Source organism: Triturus cristatus, chromosome 3_2, assembly GCF_964204655.1.
Source record: "Triturus cristatus chromosome 3_2, aTriCri1.1, whole genome shotgun sequence".
Taxonomy (NCBI): domain Eukaryota; kingdom Metazoa; phylum Chordata; class Amphibia; order Caudata; family Salamandridae; genus Triturus; species Triturus cristatus.
This window is the reverse complement of record NC_140584.1, coordinates 1,014,894,245-1,014,913,642: the sequence shown is the minus strand read 5'-3', so window position 1 is coordinate 1,014,913,642 and position 19,398 is coordinate 1,014,894,245. Positions and strand designations below refer to the sequence as shown.

General features: G+C 46.1%; 1 protein-coding gene across 5 annotated transcripts in view; it reads right to left on the bottom strand.

Moving 5' to 3' along the window:
* The window catches only part of TMEM132E (transmembrane protein 132E), a 1,031,163-nt gene that overhangs the window by 280,808 nt on the left and 730,957 nt on the right, over nucleotides 1–19,398 (bottom strand). For all 5 annotated transcript variants that reach the window (XM_085649649.1, XM_085649650.1, XM_085649652.1 and 2 more), the window contains one exon: nucleotides 9,208–9,348. In XM_085649649.1, coding sequence (XP_085505775.1) covers nucleotides 9,208–9,348 — 141 coding nt within the window. The remainder of the gene's footprint in view (nucleotides 1–9,207; nucleotides 9,349–19,398) is intronic.

Below are 19,398 nucleotides of genomic sequence, written 5' to 3'. Positions count from 1 at the left end.
TGATAAAACAGGTGTAAGCATATATTTTGAAGTAAGTAACATTTTAAATCGGAAAACGGGGGCAGCTATTTTCAAACCCCATGAGACCTGTTGTGTGCTATACACTTTTCACAGAGTGGGGACACTCCTGGTGTATGTAATAGAAAAGAGAGAAATATGCACGTACATGTTCAGGCTTGTGCTAAGGAAGGTGAATGGCCGTAAAGCTCAGCTGTGCAGGCCCAGGAAGGTCGCAGAAACAGTTGTAGTCAGATGTCGGGGATACTGCTAATTGATAAAATCATGGTTTGCTGTTAGTAATGATTTGTGTGACTTCTTTTCTTTTTTAGGTCTCGTCTGGCATTGCAGTGCATGCGCCGCTTGCTCGGCGAGACATATAGTGAGAGAGGAGATTTCAGAAGGGGACTTGAAGCCCCGCCCGTCATTTTCATAGGGTCGCGTCGGCGTTTATGCTAAACGCTGGCTTCCCTCTAAAAAGGATGCTTTTTGGCCACTGCCTTTTCTCCCTTTCGTCCGGCCGATCCGGACTGGTTCGTCTGCTTCACGGCTGTCGTGAAGCAATTTCCCATCTCAACATCAGCCACGTGTTTATTTTTGTATCGTGCTTTCACTTAAAGTGAAAGTGAAAGCACAATGCAAATAGAAACAAGCTGAGTTTGCATCCCGTGTCCACACCTCATCTGCGTGGTCCCTTCTAGATAGCTTTGGGTGCAGCTATCTGTGATCCAACATACGGTCTTTACCGTGTATTCTAATTAAGCCTGTGATTTGACATGCACGCACTAAGAACCCGTTGACCTTTATGCGCAGTCCTGATCTGTGAAAGCTCTTGCATTTTAGTGCCCTTCGCGTGTGTTCAGAGAAGATCTGTTGTTGCCATTTGGTGTTTTGAAGAATACACACACGTCCATGTTGGAATCACTTGAACCCGAGCAGCGAGGCATATGAACAGCACGTGAGGGGTTGCAGGGCGCTGTTTTACAGGTGCACACTCACAGGGGCGATACGCATGGGCCACTGACATCCATTTTCATGATGCCTTTCCCGCTGAATGTACGAGATGCTTTCATCTGTGTTCCCTTCTAATCACTTCAGATGGGGCACTCACACACAACCACGGCGCTAATAGGAGGCAGATAACATGTCTGCCTGTAGTGCAGAAGGCACAGAGCCAACGTTGGTGTCAGCAGCGACGGGTGTGTGGCATATACCGGAGAGGACAGGAATGCACTGGGCATTACCGTCACGGAACATAGCATGTGGCCACTAGCTGAAGGCATGCTGCCAACAGTGTCAGCACAGTTCTTCAGTGTATGACTTCTGCTAAACTTATTCAGAGGCCTAGATCTTCCCGTGAGGGTGCACGCAGGAGCAATGCCAGACAGGTGTAAGTTCCAGCAGTGTAGTAGTGTCTGGTCTGTGTCATCCAGAGCACCAACACACTCAATGCTAATTGGAGAGCATATAACTCTACACGGTCAGTGGCTGTTCTCGCGCCGACTTTTGTGCCAGAAGTGTGGGATGAAGGGCCTGTTCAGAGCACATCATTCGTGTGTGAGACACAACATATCTCATCTCTGTGTATGTTCACTGTGTATGACGGGGATTGTAGGTGTCGGTGGCGCAGCGGACCTTGTGAAAGTCAGACCCCAGGCAGTAATTGCTGATGTTTACAGACACAGACGTCAGAGCCGCCATTACCAAGACAGGTGTCATCATCGCGTAGTGCAAGGTGCGCATCATTGTGTCAGAGCCCGTTAAGTGCGAGAAGGAAGCCACCCGTTCACAGCTGGGCTATGGCAAACGAGATTGGTCACTACAGTGCTTATGCTTCCATCCTACTCAAGCTAAATCCTTTGTTCTGATTGGAGTCCCCGGAGTTCTGCTTATGCAGAGAACATGCCTTCTGTTTGACTCACCTATCAATATAGTGCAGTGGGTGTCAGCACACTACAGGAGTGAGCACAATGGAGAGTGTCAAGCAGGAGGTGGCCGCCTAAGTCTGGGGATAAACGGAGAGGGCTGATAGGAGAGCCAGTCATGGGGAGCACGCGTGTCCTGGCCGCTGAGCTTGTCTGGAGGTGGGGTGGGTCCCTTCAGCCGAAGCCATGGATGCTTGAGAGAGACTTCATGGGTAGCCAGTGGAGAGGAGCTGAGGTTGAGGATCTGTGCAGTCCTTCAAGATTCCTCTGGCCTGCCTTGGTGAGGACTGTTGGACATACTCTAGGCCAGGCAGAACGGATGCCTTGATTCCTACATACGGAAGGCTTCATGGGAGTGCTGGTTGGATTTCAGTGCTTTCCTTTGAGCTCAAATGTACACTTTTAATTATTAAAAATAATTTGCAATTACAACAAAGTGAGCTATTGCCATTTTCAATTACATTATTTGATTAATGCTTCACGAAGGGAAAAAAAACAATAACATTTTCAATGCCAATAGCTCAGAACAATGTGATTGCGGGACCTATTGCATTGTAAATGCTTGTTAACGTTGAATTGCAACGAAGAATGAAGTTTTCACCATTCGGCTCTTGCTGTAAAGCACTCACTATCACAAGTGGCCGGTTTGTAAGCGCTGTAAATAACAGATGTGGCTACGGCTCAATTAATAGAACTCAAAGCGCGGACTTTGGAAGAATAGAAGTTTGGGTCCGCCTTGCTGGGTGCTGGGATTGAAACATATTACCTTCAGATCAGCGCACTTGTCAACGGCAAGCGTTTCAATGAGTAAAATAGTGTAATAAGTGCTTGTCGCCCTACTTACTTTGTGACAGTGAATCCACCTTTATAGAGAGAGTGGTTGTTCAGGAGGTTTCCCGTCAAAAACACGTTAAGGAGTGGCTATGATGGGTGCATGAACGACGCCTCTATATAACAGTTCGATGAGGTACAACACCCCTTGGGTAGGGCTCTGTTCATCAGCAGCCCCTCAGTTAGCAATTTGATTTTGTTGGGACAAAGTAACTGAAGGTGAAAGACATTTTCTGTTCTATTGTACTCTGTATAAGGGCCATAGAAGGACCATGCCGAGACCGCTTATTTTAGCTCATACCACGTGGGAGGACCTTGGGCTGTGTAAAGACGTTGGCAATGATGGGGAACACGTTTGTACTGATAAAAATGTATTTCTACAGCTTGCAAAGTCATATAAATTGGTTTAACGCCATGAAATCTGGCAAAGACCCAGTGCATTTTTAAAACGGTCTTGTTAACTAGATCTTTCCAGCAGTACAGCCATCCCGGCTTGGCTTCGTGGCTACATATAGCAGCACTTTATTGGCAGGTTCTGCATATTTTACTAGGGCTGTTTTACTTTTATCCTGGCAGTTATTTCTTTCTAACACGATACTATATTTTAAGTTAGTTATGTGAGGAATCAAATGTTTCTGAACAGATGCAACGTATTTATATAGACTCGTATGGTTTTTACGCATTTTTTAAAGATTTTATGACATTTTTAAATCCAATGTTTAAATCGTAAACAAATCAGGCATGGCGAGCCAACAAGACACTGCTGACAGGCGACAAAAATTACCCCACACTTGGGAGATGACCATGAAAGTGTGACTTTCTGGAAGACAAACTAAAGCGTCGACATCGGAGAGTTGAGGGTCATTGTATGGGGTCACTGTATGGGGTCATGCCCAGGAATTCACCAATGCAGGTTCAAACATGTTCCTACAGCACACCGAGGCTCCCTGAGACTTGAAGATGAAAAAAGGCATATCTGACAGGCCCACATTGTCCCCATATGGTGAATGCCCTATAAAGTACACTCATAAAAAAGAAAAGATGAATGATTGGTGCCATTTTCAAAGCAAACGAAACACCACTAGACACTGAGGTATAGACGAAGCATTGGACAAACAAAACACCACTATACGCAGAGGTATAGACGAAGCATTGGGCAAACAAAACACCACTATACGCAGAGGTGTGGACGAAGAATTATGCAAACAAAACACCACTAGACACCGAGATATAGACGAAGCATTGGACAGACAAAACACCACTAGACGCCAAGGTATAGACGAAGCATTGGACAGACAAAACACCACTAGACGCCAAGGTATAGACGAAGCATTGGGCAAACAAAACACCACTAGACGCAGAGGTGTGGACGAAGCCTTAGGCAAACAAAACACCGATAGATGCTGAGATATAGACGAAGCATTGGACAGACAAAACACCACTAGACGCCAATGTATAGACGAAGCATTGGGCAAACAAAACACCACTAGACCCAGAGGTGTGGACGAAGCCTTAGGCAAACAAAACACCGATAGATGCGGAGGTATAGATGAAGCATTGGGCAAACAAAACACCACTATGCGCTAAGGTATAGACAAAGCATTAGGCAAACAAAACACATCTAGACGCCAAGGTATAGACAATGCATTGGGCAAACAAAATGCCACTAGATGCCGAGGAAAACCCAAAGCATTGGGCAAACAAAATGCCACAAGACGCAGAGGTATAGACGAAGATAAGGGTTCTCTTAATTCAAAGAGCCTGTCGCTCTTGCCAGATAACTGAATTTAATCTGGGCAGTGCTAGCTCTATAAGGCTGAGTACAGTGAATGGAAGGATGGAAATAACAGAGGATCAGTGCAATGTTGTGGATTCAAACATCAGCACTGCCAGAAATTAAGCCATGCGTGGAGGTGGCTGTACCAGCCTATCCCAGCGTGTGTTCTGTAACATTCGTGCTCTTTGAGAAGGGGCAGGTTGTCTTCACTGGAAAAAAATAACTACTAGTGGTGGGGACCAACACAACACCAAGGACCTGGATGGCAGAGCAAATTGAGAAGGCCAATGGGCTCTGCTCATCTCTCTACCCAAAGGACTTCATATTGTCTCAAGAGTCTCCACTGCCTGCCCAGAGCTATTGCAATCATGGGCTGCTGAAGGCCTTTTTAAATTAGAGTGTATTTTTAGCCCACTCCTTTTGCATTTACTGTCCCTCCTACAGAACCCGTGTTTCTTTGCCGAGACACAAACTGAAGACAAGTTCAAGGGAGAGAGAGAGAACCTAAGTATATTAAAAGAAACAAAGCAGCAGGCGGGGCGCGCGCCAAGGGCCTCCAACCAGCAATATCCAAATGTAGGGAGGACTAGGAGGGGTGGGGGCAATGCAGGCCCAGCCCCTGCAGAGAGCTGCTTACACTACTGGTACTGAAACTCGCCTAGGGACAAGGACATGGCTAGTAAGCACCCGGGCAGTTCAAATCATGAATTTCTGATTTTTTTTGAGGTTCTGTGTTCTTTTATGTTTTAGTGCTGCTTGAATAGATGCCTGTGTCACCTGCACTACTCTTCCTGGAGAGCCTCTCAGACGGCAGGAGTGAAGGCCATTCTGTGTTCCTGCTGCTCACGCAGAGCCTTTGCTGGGAGCGGGGTGGAGGGGAACTCTAGATTTAGCCTATGTGTCTCCTCAGCTATTTACCTCCCTTGACTAGTTTAACTCTAGGGAATGACATGTAATGTCACTCAACATTGACTTAAAGCCTCCACTGGAATTGACACCCCAAACAAGGGCACGCCACTGCTTCCACAACCTCTCTGGAATGACCTTTCGTAGGGTCAATGACAGAACTCTTCCTCCAAGGGTGTTCAGAACCGCACCACTCTGGCATTAGACCACATCAGTGCCATGCTGGTGATATGGGGTGCAGAGGGCATGTTACCCCACTGCACCGGTTTGTGAAGCAGGAATGAACGGCACAGTACCCACGTCAATAATTGTATTGCCTCCTCTTGCTCTCTGCATCCCTCTGCCACCTGTTGGCACCCTCTAGAAGACAGTGAGGGTGGCACCTATGAACCTACCAATGCTTAAAATGAATACATGCTGTCAGTTACCAGCAGCAATGCTGTGTGCTGCAGGGAAGAAGAAAGGCTGGCATGCGGTGCTAGGAAGATAAGCCTAAAGTTCCCATCAGTGTAATTCCCTGGGAAGGGACCAGCGATGAACATTTACCAGGTGTTGTACGTGGGGTACAGGTTTGTTTGCGACGTCTGCCTAGAGATCTCTCGGTACCTCTGGAAGTATCACTCATGGGTACGAAGATGGTGCGGGCGGTTATCCACTAATGGCACTCAGCACTAGATGGGCACTGTGGAAGAACGCTGGACATTGGAGGTACACGAAGAGCCTGCTCCTTCACCTTGGCCTTGTGGTCTTGTAAATGATCATCATGTGCCCTTTGTAGTCAACATGGACTATACCACCTTGCAGTGAAAGGAAGCCGCCCGATGAAAACAGCGTGGGCAGGCACACTGCAGGGAGCAGAGAAAGGCTCAAGCAGTGGTAGTCACTGAGTCGTTTCCTCACCGGACCCACCTATGAGGGGAGTTTTGACCCATCTATGGAAGGGAGATCTGACCCATCTATGGAGGGGAGTTCTGGCCCATCTTTGAAAGCGTGTTTCGACCTACCTATGGAAGGCAGTTCTGATCCATCTATGAAGGGCTTCTAACCCACCTATTGAGGGGAGTTCTGATCCACCTATGGAGCTGAGATCTGATCCACCGACGGAGCGAGTTCTGACCCACCGACGGAGCGAGTTCTGACCCACCGACGGAGCGAGTTCTGACCCACCGACGGAGCGGAGGTCTGCTCAAACTATGGAGCGGAGTTCTGAGCCACCTATGGAACAGTGTTCTGACCCACCTATGGAGCTAAGTTCCTACAAAATGGTGCAGATGTGATGCCTGTGTTTGGGTGACGTTGGATTCGGACCCGTGTCCTCACCTTCCACTGAGTGCCTGGCAGTAATTACCCACTCCTGTAGCTCACACACAGCGGCCAGAGAAGAAAGGAGGGGCTGGAGCAACAGCGGCAACGTCCTGCCCATCACTAAAGCCACTGAGCCCTCGGGGGAGGGATCATTCTCTCGCTGACAACACTTCACCCCCAAGGTCGCCAACCTGCCGCTTCCCAGGAGAGTCCGAGGCCCGGCTTTCTTTGACTTCACCTCTGAAGAAAACCAATTTTCTTTTCCCCCTCAGGTGGAGAGCTCGGAATACAATCTCCGCGCTGGTTACCGAGCAGCGGGCGGCTCTGTTCACATCGCCTTCCTGCAGCTCTGCGCGTCTCGACAGCGGCTCGAAAGAGACGCTTAACAGTTATTACAGAAACGCTTTGCTTCTCAGGGCTCGCTGTAAGGGCTGCGGGCGATGATACCGAGACGGAGATGCCATCGGACCACTCACGAGGCGCATACAGCAACGGATGGAGCACAATTCAGGGAGATGGCACTGCGCCCGCAAACTCAAGCCTGAACCCGTCTCCAACATGGCTGCTGCAGCACCTCAACATCTGAGGTCATCACCTCCCTCCTGCAGGAGATGGGCGCCAATCAAAAGACAAAGCAAACACTCCCTGTCCTTTCACTCCCGCAGTGTGTCTCCAGGGCTGGGGGTTCTTGGTGACATCAGAACACTTAAAACCTCATTATCCGAAAAAGTGACATGGGACAGCACAGAACTTATCCCGGTCATTTGTTGCAAAGGTCATGCTATTGAGGGCGGACTCCTGAACCCGGCCTCAGACAGTGAGTGTCAGATGTGACCAGGGCTCGAGTCGGGGTACAACGCGGGTGGACGGCGTCCCCCACTTATTTTACCAGGAGCTCGATAACTGGAGCAAATGGAGCCACACATTCACTCTTTGGCCTCTCTGGGGCGAGATCAGAGCTTATTCAGAACGTTGCTTACGCGCTGGCTTCTCTAATGCAATTGCATCTAAGGGGTCAGCAAGGGTGGCAATGAGTCTGATGGTGCAAGCCACCTTTCGTGACGTTACTTCCTGTCGTGACGTCAGCTTCCCCCACTTCTTTTTTTAGGACTTGTGCCCTGGATGTGACCCTGAGGAGAGCCGGCAGGATCCACACTCGGCCCTTCCCGCAGGCTAATCAAAGTGCGAACAGAAGCCGCCTTCAAAGACATGCGTAGCAGGGTGCACATCAAACAAATCCCTCTAAGCTACCTGAATATGATGGAGCCTGTGGGCCAAATCCCAAAATCTGCACCCCCAACAGTACGGCAGGTGCTTTTGAATAAGCCTCTGTGCAGGGCTTTAAGTGGGCCGGGTCCTGCTGGTGCTGAGCACCGGCAGTTTTTAAGAGGAGGCCTTGAAACGGGTCTCTAACGGGCTTTGTTTTGTGCCCTGGCACAGGCGGTCCGTTTTGTTCCGGACTACAGTGACAGCAGGCACATCGATGTGCGCTGCTCACACGGCTCACTTCTCACTAGGGAAGTTACGGCATGACGTCATGCCAGGTGAGCTTTATAGGGGAAGGGAAATCCTTTAAAGAGTCATTCTCTCTCTGGATTTCCAACAAGTCGGGCGGCACACTATCCTCTGCACAGATTTTTAGCTTACCTGTTTAAGCCACGGCCTTGGTTACACTGGCCACGTCCCTTTGAGAAACCCCGCAGTTTTTTCACCCCACCTAAAGCCCTGTCCCTGTGTAATATTCCAAAGGCTTCTAGCGGGTCCTTACCGGTACCCACCCATGGCATGGCCCCTTTCTGATCCTTAATGTCCTTCTATGCATCACTGATGGAATTCATTTATTCTACTCACCAGCAGCAAGTCGTGTTTTCTGACGTCGTCCTGTCACAAACATCCAGGCACTTTTTCACCGAGTGCAGACATTCTTGGAAACGATGGCAGTGCATGTTTCTCTGAGAGTTGACCACATCCCGTGCTCTCATGGCAGCACACATGCCCCTGCGGACATTACATTCGGTTCCACTGGATGCGCCTGCGCTGAAAGGCAGCACGGATACCCTACGACAGTCCACTGTTACACCCACCATTTCCACAAGATATAAGAAAGTGCGCATTCCTCGTGGCCTATCCACTTGGTTCCCCAGAACATTCTTTTGATACATTCAACACTGAATGCATACATTTCAGAGGGCTTGACTTATGTCTGTGCCCCAAATGCATCATACATTCTAAATGCCATCCCCTGTGTTCTATTCACCAATACTAGAATACATCCTAATGTTGTAAACATGAACATAATGCAGGCCTGTGCAGACCCTGGGAGGTGTTCAGCCTAAAATGTGTATCTGTGAGATCCCAGAATCTCAGGGGTCTGTCATCGACTTTGGGAAGGGTGCACAATCACAACATCACTCACAATATCACACACACGCACTTTGCTGTATCCATTAACAGCGGCACACATACCTCTGAGAAGACCCTTGTATTTTCGCAACATCCACGGTCGCAGTAGAATGCTTGCCGCCAGTCAGGAGCTCAGAGTTCACCAGCCATTGGGGATCCCTGGATTTTGTGTTCAGAAGATTCACTCCTTTCTTCGCCTTTACCCTGTCAACAGAAAAGAAGAAAACACACAAATCAGGCAAAGTCCAGGTACATCCTGCATGCTCCTATCAGTGGTCAGAATCGGTGGCCCCAACAACAAAGTCACCCACACCCTCCACACAAAGGCTGGAGGCACTGATGCGCCTGGCCACAGGCACTTATAACCTGGCATTTCAAGTGCTGTTTTAATTCTTCTGAGTACATTTCTTCTTCTTTCAACAGGCCGCCAGTGCTCCACTAGAGAGTGGCGGCTCCTCCGCTAATGCGGAGGAGTGTCGCCTCACTGCTAATTCAGCAGTGCACAAAAGAAAAAGAAAATGATAATAACATAACGTTATCATTGTATTTTTCTTTGCGTACCTCGAAGCCAGGTGGAGGTAGGGCTTGTCTCCGTGACGCCAAACAGAGTGAGGGGTGGTTTGCACTCCTCTAAGTGCACATGACATTTTGATCAGATCTTAAGTCATGCTCACTTTGCATGTTTTCAATTGGGCTGTGTTGCACTGCCCTTGAAGAACATGCCCAGCCTCCCCAGGCACAGACTGAGCGTCCAAACAAGATGCTCAGACCAATCACAATGCTGCTCCTGCAGCACCATGACTGGCTGGGAGAGCCAAGAAGCCTGGGTGCTTCCGGTAGCTCGTGAGGAAGAGGACGGAGGAGAGACGTGCTGCAGCGCCAAGGCGAAGGAAAAGGTAAGTTACTTTTTTTATTATACATTTTTTTGTAATTCCCCCCTCCCCCAACCACCCCCGTTCCGAGGCGGCCGCCACTGCCACCAGATATATCAGATACGAGTCCATAGTTCTCCTCCAGTCCTTTGTATCTCGACATGTACACAATTTCCAGCTTCTATGATAAGGCACCTGGCTATTTCATCTGCTACTCAATAACTTTTTTTGGGTTCTATCAGTTTTTCAAAAAGTTGATGGATTTACTTTTTTTTTTTTTTTTACAAGTACCTATATTGAGTTTTTATTCTCTATCTCATGCCTCCTCAACAATGCTTCAGGAAAAATGTTCATCTGCTTAGAGCGCTCTCCTAAGGCCTGGAGGCTGCCCATCTATAATGATATAGCAGTACAACAATATTTTGCAGCACTTTGAAACAACCTAGCTGGCATGAGGCACTCAACAAAACACCATACATAACAAGCATTGGCAAAGCCAATAGATCTTCCCTATGCAAGGGGCTTTGGCAATGTGTTATAGCCATGCTGTACACCAGTGTGGCTGCTGTTCAGCATGGCTAAAGGTTAGTGGCGTGGCGTGGGGTAGATTGAGTGGGGCAAATTAGTGTAGAGCGTAATGCGGTATATTGGGGCTGGGTAGCTGGTGTAGAGGAGAGTGGGGATAGATTGGGGTAGAATGGAGTGTGCTGAATTGGGGTGGGGTGGCATGGGGAAGATTGGGGAGGGGGAGTTGGGTAGATTAGGGTCATCAATAGGAGTGGGGTAGTTTGAATTGAGGTGGAGTGGATTAGATTGGAGTGGGGTACAATGGGGTAGATGAGAGGGGGTAGATTAGAGTGGGATAGATAAGATTGGGGTAGAGTGGGATAGATTGGGAAGAGTGGAGTGGGGTGGATTAGGGTAGATTGGAGTGAAGTAGGGTAGACAAGAGTGGAGTAGATTGAGTGAAGTGGAGCAGATTGGAGAGGGGTAGACGGGATAGATCATAGTAGAGTAGAATGGAGTGGGAGTAAATTGGGGTAATTTGGAGTGGGATAAATTGGGATTAGGAGGGGTAAATTGGAGTTGCGTAGATTGGAATGGGGTAGATTAGAGTGGAGTAGATCGAGGGAGATTGGAGTGGGGCAGATTGGATGGGTTAAATTGAAGTAGGGTAGTTTGGGGTGGAATGGTGTATGGTACAATGAAGAGGGGTTGAGTGTGGTGGAATGGGTTAGACTGGACTGGAGTTAGGTACATTTGAGTGGCATGTGGTACACTGGAGTGGAGTGGAGTGGGGAGCTTCAGTAGAGTGGAATGGAGTGTTGTACATTGGGGTAGATTGACGTGGGGTAGATTGGAAGACAGTGGAGTGGGTTAGAGTGGAGTGGGGTGGAGTGGAGTTGGTTAGATTAGAGTAGAGTCGATATTGGAGTTGATTGAGATAGATTGAAGAAGATAGGAGTTGGGTAAAATAGGGTGGAGTGGCGTGAAGTGGGTGGATTAGAGTAGGGTAGATTGGAATGGAGTGGGGTAGATTGAAGAGGGATGACTGGAGTGGGTTAGTTTGGAGTGAGGTAGTATGGAGGTGAGTAACTTGGAGAGGAGTGGGGTGGAATGGAGTGGGGTAGAGTGGGGTGGGGTGAAGTGGGGTAGCCTGAGGTAGAGTGGGGTAAAATGGAGTGGAGTGTAGACGGGGTAGATTGGGGAGGGGTAGATTGAAGTAGAGTAGATCAGGGTGTGGTTGGGTATATATTTGAGTGTGGTGGATTGGAATGGAGTGGGTTAGATTGGAGTAGGGTTGATGTGAGTGGAGTGTGGTAGATTGGAGTGGAATGGAATGGGGTAGATTGGAGTGGGATGGAATGGGGTAGATTTGGGTAGAGTGGAGTATGGAAGAGTTCAGTGGGGTAGATTGGAGTGGAGCAGGGTAGATTGGGTGGATTGGAGTGGGGTAGATTGTGGTAGAGTGCAGTGGGGTAGACTGTGGTAGATATTTGTGGAGTGGGGTAGGTAGGAGTGGAGTGGGGTATATTAGAGTGGAGTGGGATATATTCGAGTGGAGAGGAGTTGGATATGTGGCAGTGGAGTTTGGAGTGGAGTGAGGTAAATTAGAATGGAGTGGGGTACATTGAACTAGGGGAAGATTGGAGTACAGTGGAGTGGGGTAGATTGGAGTGGTTAAGTACATTGGAATGTTGTAGGTTGGATTAGGGTACATTGTAGTGGGGTGGATTGGGATAGATTGGAGTGGTGTAGATTGGAGTGGATTGGATTGGGTAGACTGGGGTAGATTTGAGGGGAGTGTGGTAGATTGGGGAGGAGTGGGGTAGATTTGAGTGGAGTGGGGTTGACCAGGTTAGATTGAGTGGGGTAGATTGGAGTGGAGTAGAGAGAATGAAGTGGGGTAGATTGGAGTGTGGGTAGACTGGGGTAAAGTGGAGTGGGGTTTTATTAAGTGGATTGGGGCAGACTGGGGTAGAGTGAAGTGGGGCAGATTGGAATGGCGTAGATTGAAATGGAGTGGTGTAGATTGAATATTAGTGGAGTGGATCAGGGTATATGAGAGTGGAGTGGGGTAGATTGGGTTAGACTGGGATAGATTTAAGTGGGGTAGATTGGTGTGGAAGTGGGGAGATTGGTTAGAATGGGTGGTGTAGAGTAGATTGGGGTAGACTGCCGTGGAGTGGGGTGGGGTAGTTTGGGTTACCCTGGTGTGTAGTGGGGTAGACTGGAGTGGAGTAAGTGGTGTGGAGTAGAGGGACGTAGAGTGGAGTGATGCTGTGGAGCAGATTCATTAATAGCCTGCTGGTGCAGGGATCACCATTTCGCCACGGGTTCTTAACAAGTAAGGAGGAGTCGACACTGGAGCGAAGTCAAACCATAGGTCATTTATTAAGCATTCATGAATGGGTCTCCATTCGACAAGTTCCATCAAGATACCCAAGGAGAGAGCACACTGAACGATGGTTACATGGGTTTTTATAGTAAAAAGCATAGACAAGGAACGCCCAGAGGTAAATAGAGCTCTGGGAAGAACATACAAATGAGACAATTGGTAAGAATCAACAACCTTGGTGCCTTGTGTAACTGTTGCGTCCTGAAGCTGCACAACAAGATAAGACTATCTGAGCAAACTTTATCTATGGCTTTACCATTTTTTAACAAACACAAGAAACCCAGTGCAGGCATCAGCTGTTCTTTTGTGCTGACTTTGCATGTTTACGCAGCCTACAATGTCTCAATCTAGATTCTTTACCAATGTTGATGTAGATGCGGTGTCAAGGATAGAGCCAGGCTGAAAACAGGACAGGGGTGAAAATGGATGAAGCACAGCTTAATCAGAAAACGAGAGAATTCAGATTTTACATTTTACCAATGCCTTGTCTTGTGCAGTGAGTGCCGTTGAGTGGTGTGGCATGTCGCACAGTGTCTTAGAATGGAGGGGTGTAGAGTGGAGCAGCATGTCGTAGAATGGTGTGGTGTGGCACAGAGTGGAAAGGCTTAGTGTGAAATTGAATGGCATAGTGAGGAGTATGCATGGTGTGGTAGCACACTTCCATTACAAATAATACATTTTCAGTTGAAAAGATGCTTACATTTTCACCAAACTCCGGTTTTACTCCACACAAAAGATAATGTGAGGAAATGTCATCACCTAGAGTATTGAGGTGTTTTGATCATATTCAAATATTTATACCACCACAGTTCAAAATTAGATTAAAAAGTGTTCCATGTATACTAATTCTGAAATATTCTAATTAGCACAGTACATTTTTTTTGTTGTGTGATAGGAAAAAAAATCCTACACCCTCTCCTCTTACATTGGTACTCAGCAGGATTGTCAAATAACTCTCACTTTGAAGTCAGAGAAAGAAAAGTAAAGAGGAAGCTCCCTCTGAAGACAGAGCCTGACATTTGACCTCCGTCTCTGAATGCACAGCAAATGTGACAAGACAAGAACAAGATTAAAAGGCCTGTTTACAGAAAGCCAGTTCGTGGAGAAATGCAGAAAACAAGGTTTGAGCTACAGCAGGGACAAGCTCATGCTGGGCAGCCTAAAGCAAATAAAGCCAGCAAATAGAAATCCAGAAAATGTGAGTTAGAAACGACAAAGTCAATGGTAAACAACGGGTTGAATGCATTCCTAGGTCAGCTCTGGGAATGTCCCCAACATGTCATTAGCAACTAGACAGCTCTGCTATCTGGAAGGCTGTAACCTCAACAAGCATTTGCAATGCTATAGGGCTAGCATTTCCGAGAGTTTGAGCTATTGGCGTTGTAAATGACAATAGCTTAAATTCTTGCAAATGCGAGACCTATTGCGCTGCAACTATTTCTTGTTTACAATCGCCCCCATGCCGGGCTTTCATGTTAATAGAAGCCACGCCCCTTTCTTTAGACGAGTCATATCTAAAGAAAGGTCCGTGGCCGCTATTAAAATAAAAGCGCGGTATAGGGCGCTTGAAAACAACATTCAAAAAGTGGATTAATAGTAAAAAAAAACCATGCAGCTGCATTCGGCACCGCAAATAAATCAAAGGCGCAGCCATCACTATGGCGTGCTGTGCTGTGCTATAAAAAAAATACCTTAATAATAATATAAAAGCATGCGGCGTGCTGTGATGTTGTGGAACGAATAGGGATTAGAGCATTAAAGAAAATAGTGCTCACCGACTACATAACGCAAGTAAAAAGTCCAGTCGTTATAGGAGGTTACAAATGCAGACAAGGCGGTATCAAGGAAGGACTACTAAGCCTATTCACAAATGAAAAGCAACGCTTTCACAAGGACAGTAACAGGAGCCAATTGAAAAGAGGGTGGGAAATGGGCGGAGCTTCTATGCCAAGCAGGGCATGCGCTGCCAAGGCTTGACCTAAAAAGCATTTCTTCCATCCATATCCCTTTCCAGAGTACCATTGTATCTGACATCCTCTTACCCACCCACAGCACCCTTCTTGTTTCACTATCCCTCCTCTCTATCTTCGTGTGCAGTTTTTAATACTTTGTTTATAACACATAACACCTTCTCCCATTCAGTCTCCCTTTTCCCTCTATCTGATCTTATTTTCTGCTGAACAGAATACCAACATGTCTCTCCTTTACCTTTCAGCCTTTTATTCCTCCTCATCCACCCAGCCTACCTCCACGTCACTTCCAATCCTTTAGGTTTCCATCCCTCCACATCTTCTCCATTCTTCCCTCCCTCCTCAGTGAGCGCTGGCACCCTCTATGCCTCCCTCCTCCCGCCCCTGTTCTCTTTTCACCTCCCCTCCAATCTCCCTCCATCGATCCCCTATTCTGCCGATGTCACCGGCGCAAGGCACGTGCCAAGCGCGGCTCCCGAAGGTGTGATGCAATTTACTTTTACACATTTTGAAAATGAAACATGCTGACCTTTTAATCACAGCCAGCCCTTCCCTTTGTGGGATTCATTTCTCCGACAATGGCAGCCTTCCCAGTCTGGGACGTGGGACCTCGCGGGGCTTAGGAACACCAACACTTCTGATACCGATCGGAGATCAATCGATGGTGCTCTGAGAGATCACACATTAACCTGCAGCCTCCTCACAGGGACTGCAAGGTGCCCAGTGGCCCGCGAGAGAGAAAAGAATGCGGGCTACAATCTTCTACAACAGATCTCAAAACAACAATCGACCCTCTAAACGAGAACGTAAGCGAATCGATACCTTTCCCATACAGAATAAAAAAAGAACGAACAATCCTGTAAGATCACAACTTAACCTGTACCCTTCTCAGATTGATTGCAATATGCTTAATAGCCCGGTGAGCGAGGTCACAGATTAACCAACAACCACCGCTACAGACCGGAAAATAACCAGCAACCTCCTACATGAGATTGCAAAATAACCGAGAACTTTCTCCTATAGAACACAAAATAACCAACAACTATTTAAGATTACAAAGTAACCTCGAACCTTTTCCAAAAGATTGAAAATACCAAATAATCTCATGAGAAAGAAATTATCTCATAGCCTACTCAAGTAGCTTACAACGCATCAAAGGGCCTGCTGAACAACATCACAGATTTAAACATATTCTCCTCCTGCATGGCACAAAATAACCAACAACCCACTAAACACGATCAGAAAATGACTACACAATCAGTAGCACTTTAGAAGGTTCTTAAAATGAGCATATAACACTCCAAAATGGCGCTCACACTTACCATTCCTCTGATACATGGAAGTACAATTAGCAAAAAAGTCTCCTAAATGAAACCGACATGAAACAACCCCGGTGTTTGGTGCAACTCGCATTAGTCAATAAAGCTCTTTTATGTAACTCTAATGAATCAATTCTTCATCCAACTTAGTGATTTCACACCAAGCAAGCACACGCTGAAGGCAGGCCACAAGAGACAGGCTATCGCCCCACGAGCGAAAAATACACGTTTTGGCAGATGGTCATTTAACTTCTGGAGGCTCATCTTTTTGGAACTCTTCATGTTGAGTCTACGGCGCGAGGTGAATGTTGGTAAACATATGAAAGGTCTGAAACCCATCTGTACCACCATGCATAGTACAAGTCCATGCATAACTACACTATTTTCCGCTTCTTCTTCACTTCCTTGTGCCAGCTGCACTGTGTCCATCCTCTCCATCTGTCCGAGCAAGTACTCTACAGCAGCCAAGAGCAACCGTGGAAATTATAAAAAAAAACACTAAAGTACTACAATACATTTTTAATAAATGATAAGGCACTCTAATTGCCAATGTTTACAAACAACACAAAACTTAAACCAATCAATATCCCTCTGTACAATTCAAATTAATCAATATTCCTCTAAATGTAATGCACTCCCATATGGAATCCTAAAAATACAATTTGGATACAGAATTCAAAAGATTGTCTTAAGTTAAATTACTTTAACTGCCCCCTCTGTAAAAATAAAATTAAAATGAGTAATCAATGAGTTAATGCTACTGTAATTTGGAAAATAAACAAATCAAGAGATCGTTTATACAGAATTCAATTTGCTCAGTAAGCCGAATTTTACACGGTCTTTTTATTTATGACTTTACTTATTTTGTTTAAAATATACAAACAATTTTTGAAAGTGAATAAGAATCCTTCCTTCTCTACAGGTTTATCAATACATCAACTATCTCCTCCTGTCCTAATTGTTGTCTGCTGCAGCTAAGCTGTGATATTAAACCATTCACACGTGATCAATGTCTGCCATTTGAACATAGCTGCACAGTGATTTAGGTTTTTATAACATTTCTCCCGAGAAGGAACAATCTCAGTGGCCAGATAAAAACCATCCCAATAACCAATCGATTACAAGGGAAGAGACCTATGACCACGTGTGTCTACTTACCGTTCAGTAAATTAGCTGTTGTTTACAGCACTTAGAAATGGCAGAAGTAAACCTCAATGTAAAAATAGTACATACAAAGTTGTAGGTTTGGCTTAGTTTGAGTCCCAGGGTATGGGTGATACACCATGGATTTGTAATTCAGAGGCCCGAACAAGGTCTTCTTCCTCAACAAGGTCTAGATATTCGCACTGCTTCTCGGCCTCCATCAGTTTTGATAACTTGGGAACATCAAAGGACCATCTACCTACTTCTAGCTCTTTAGGTATCCCGCCACTATATCCTACTCCAATATGGAAGTCCGAAGATCCAGGGCTTCTCGGGTATGGAACCGATGCTGCTCTCGTAAAGACTCCTGTGAAACCATTACCACTGTTATGTTACCACAAGCCAGTGCCTGATCTCACATGAACTCAGATAAAGCAATGGCACTCTGAGAGGGCACTAATAAAAATCAATGCCACGCGAATACAGAACTCACATAAATCCATAACACTCTGATATGCATTGTGCGTGTACTAATGCTGCTCTGATATGATCTGAAATAAAGCAATGTCCCTTTGATATTAAGGCAAATAAACCAATGCCACTTTGATCTCAATTCAGATAATCCAGTGCCACTTGGATATGCACCTTGGTGCCACTTGGATATGCACCTCATATGAACGGATGTATGTCGTTACAACGCACACTTTTACAACGCATGCACTTACAACGCATTTTTTACAACGCAAAATCCATTACAACGCATTCCATTACATAGCATGACACTACAACGCATTTTTAAAAACTACCTTTACAACGCATTCCATTACAACGCATACTACCTTTACAACGCATACCATTACAACGCATAATATTAAATTGCATTTAAGGTAAGTATTAGATAGTATAGGGGTAAAAATTACTATTCTAACTTTAGGGGGTGCAACAGTAGGGTAAGTGTTGGATAGTATAGGGGTAAAAATTACTATTCTAACTCCAGGGGGTGCAACAGAGGGAAAGTGTTGGATAGTATAGGGGTAAAAATTACTATTCTAACTCCAGGGGGTGCAACAGTAGGGTAAGTGTTGGATAGTATAGGGGTAAAAATTACTATTCTAACTCCAGGGGGTGCAACAGTAGGGTAAGTGTTGGATAGTATAGGGGTAAAAATTGCTATTCTAACTCCAGGGGGTGCAACAGTAGGGTAAGTGTTGGATAGTATAGGGGTAAAAATTACTATTCTAACTCCAGGGGGTGCAACAGTAGGGTAAGTGTTGGATAGTATAGGGGTAAAAATTGCTATTCTAACTCCAGGGGGTGCAACAGTAGGGTAAGTGTTGGATAGTATAGGGGTAAAAATTACTATTCTAACTCCAGGGGGTGCAACAGTAGGGTAAGTGTTGGATAGTATAGGGGTAAAAATTACTATTTTAACTTCAGGGGGTGCAACAGTAGGGTAAGTGTTGGATAGTATAGGGGTAAAAATTACTATTCTAACTCCAGGGGGTGCAACAGTAGGGAAAGTGTTGGATAGTATAGGGGTAAAAATTACTATTCTAACTCCAGGGGGTGCAACAGTAGGGTAAGTGTTGGATAGTATAGGGGTAAAAATTACTATTCTAACTCCAGGGGGTGCAACAGTAGGGTAAGTGTTGGATAGTGTAGTGTAATATTATGCGTTGTAATGGTATGCGTTGTAAAGGTAGTATGCGATGTAATGGAATGCGTTGTAAAGGTAGTTTTTAAAAATGCGTTGTAGTGTCATGCGATGTAATGGAATGCGTTGTAGTGGATTTTGCGTTGTAAAAATGCGTTGTAAGTGTAGTGCGTTGTAAAAGTTGCGTTGTAAAGGTTGTTCCCCCATATGAACCAATGCCTCTCTGATATCGACCTGGCATGAACGAATGCCACTCTGATATGACTCACATGAACCAATGCCACTCCAATGTGAATTTAGATAACCCAATGCCATTCTGACGTGTACTACACGTGAACCAATGCTGCTCTGATATGCAGCTTGCCTCGACCGATATTTCTCTGATAGGAACTCAAAT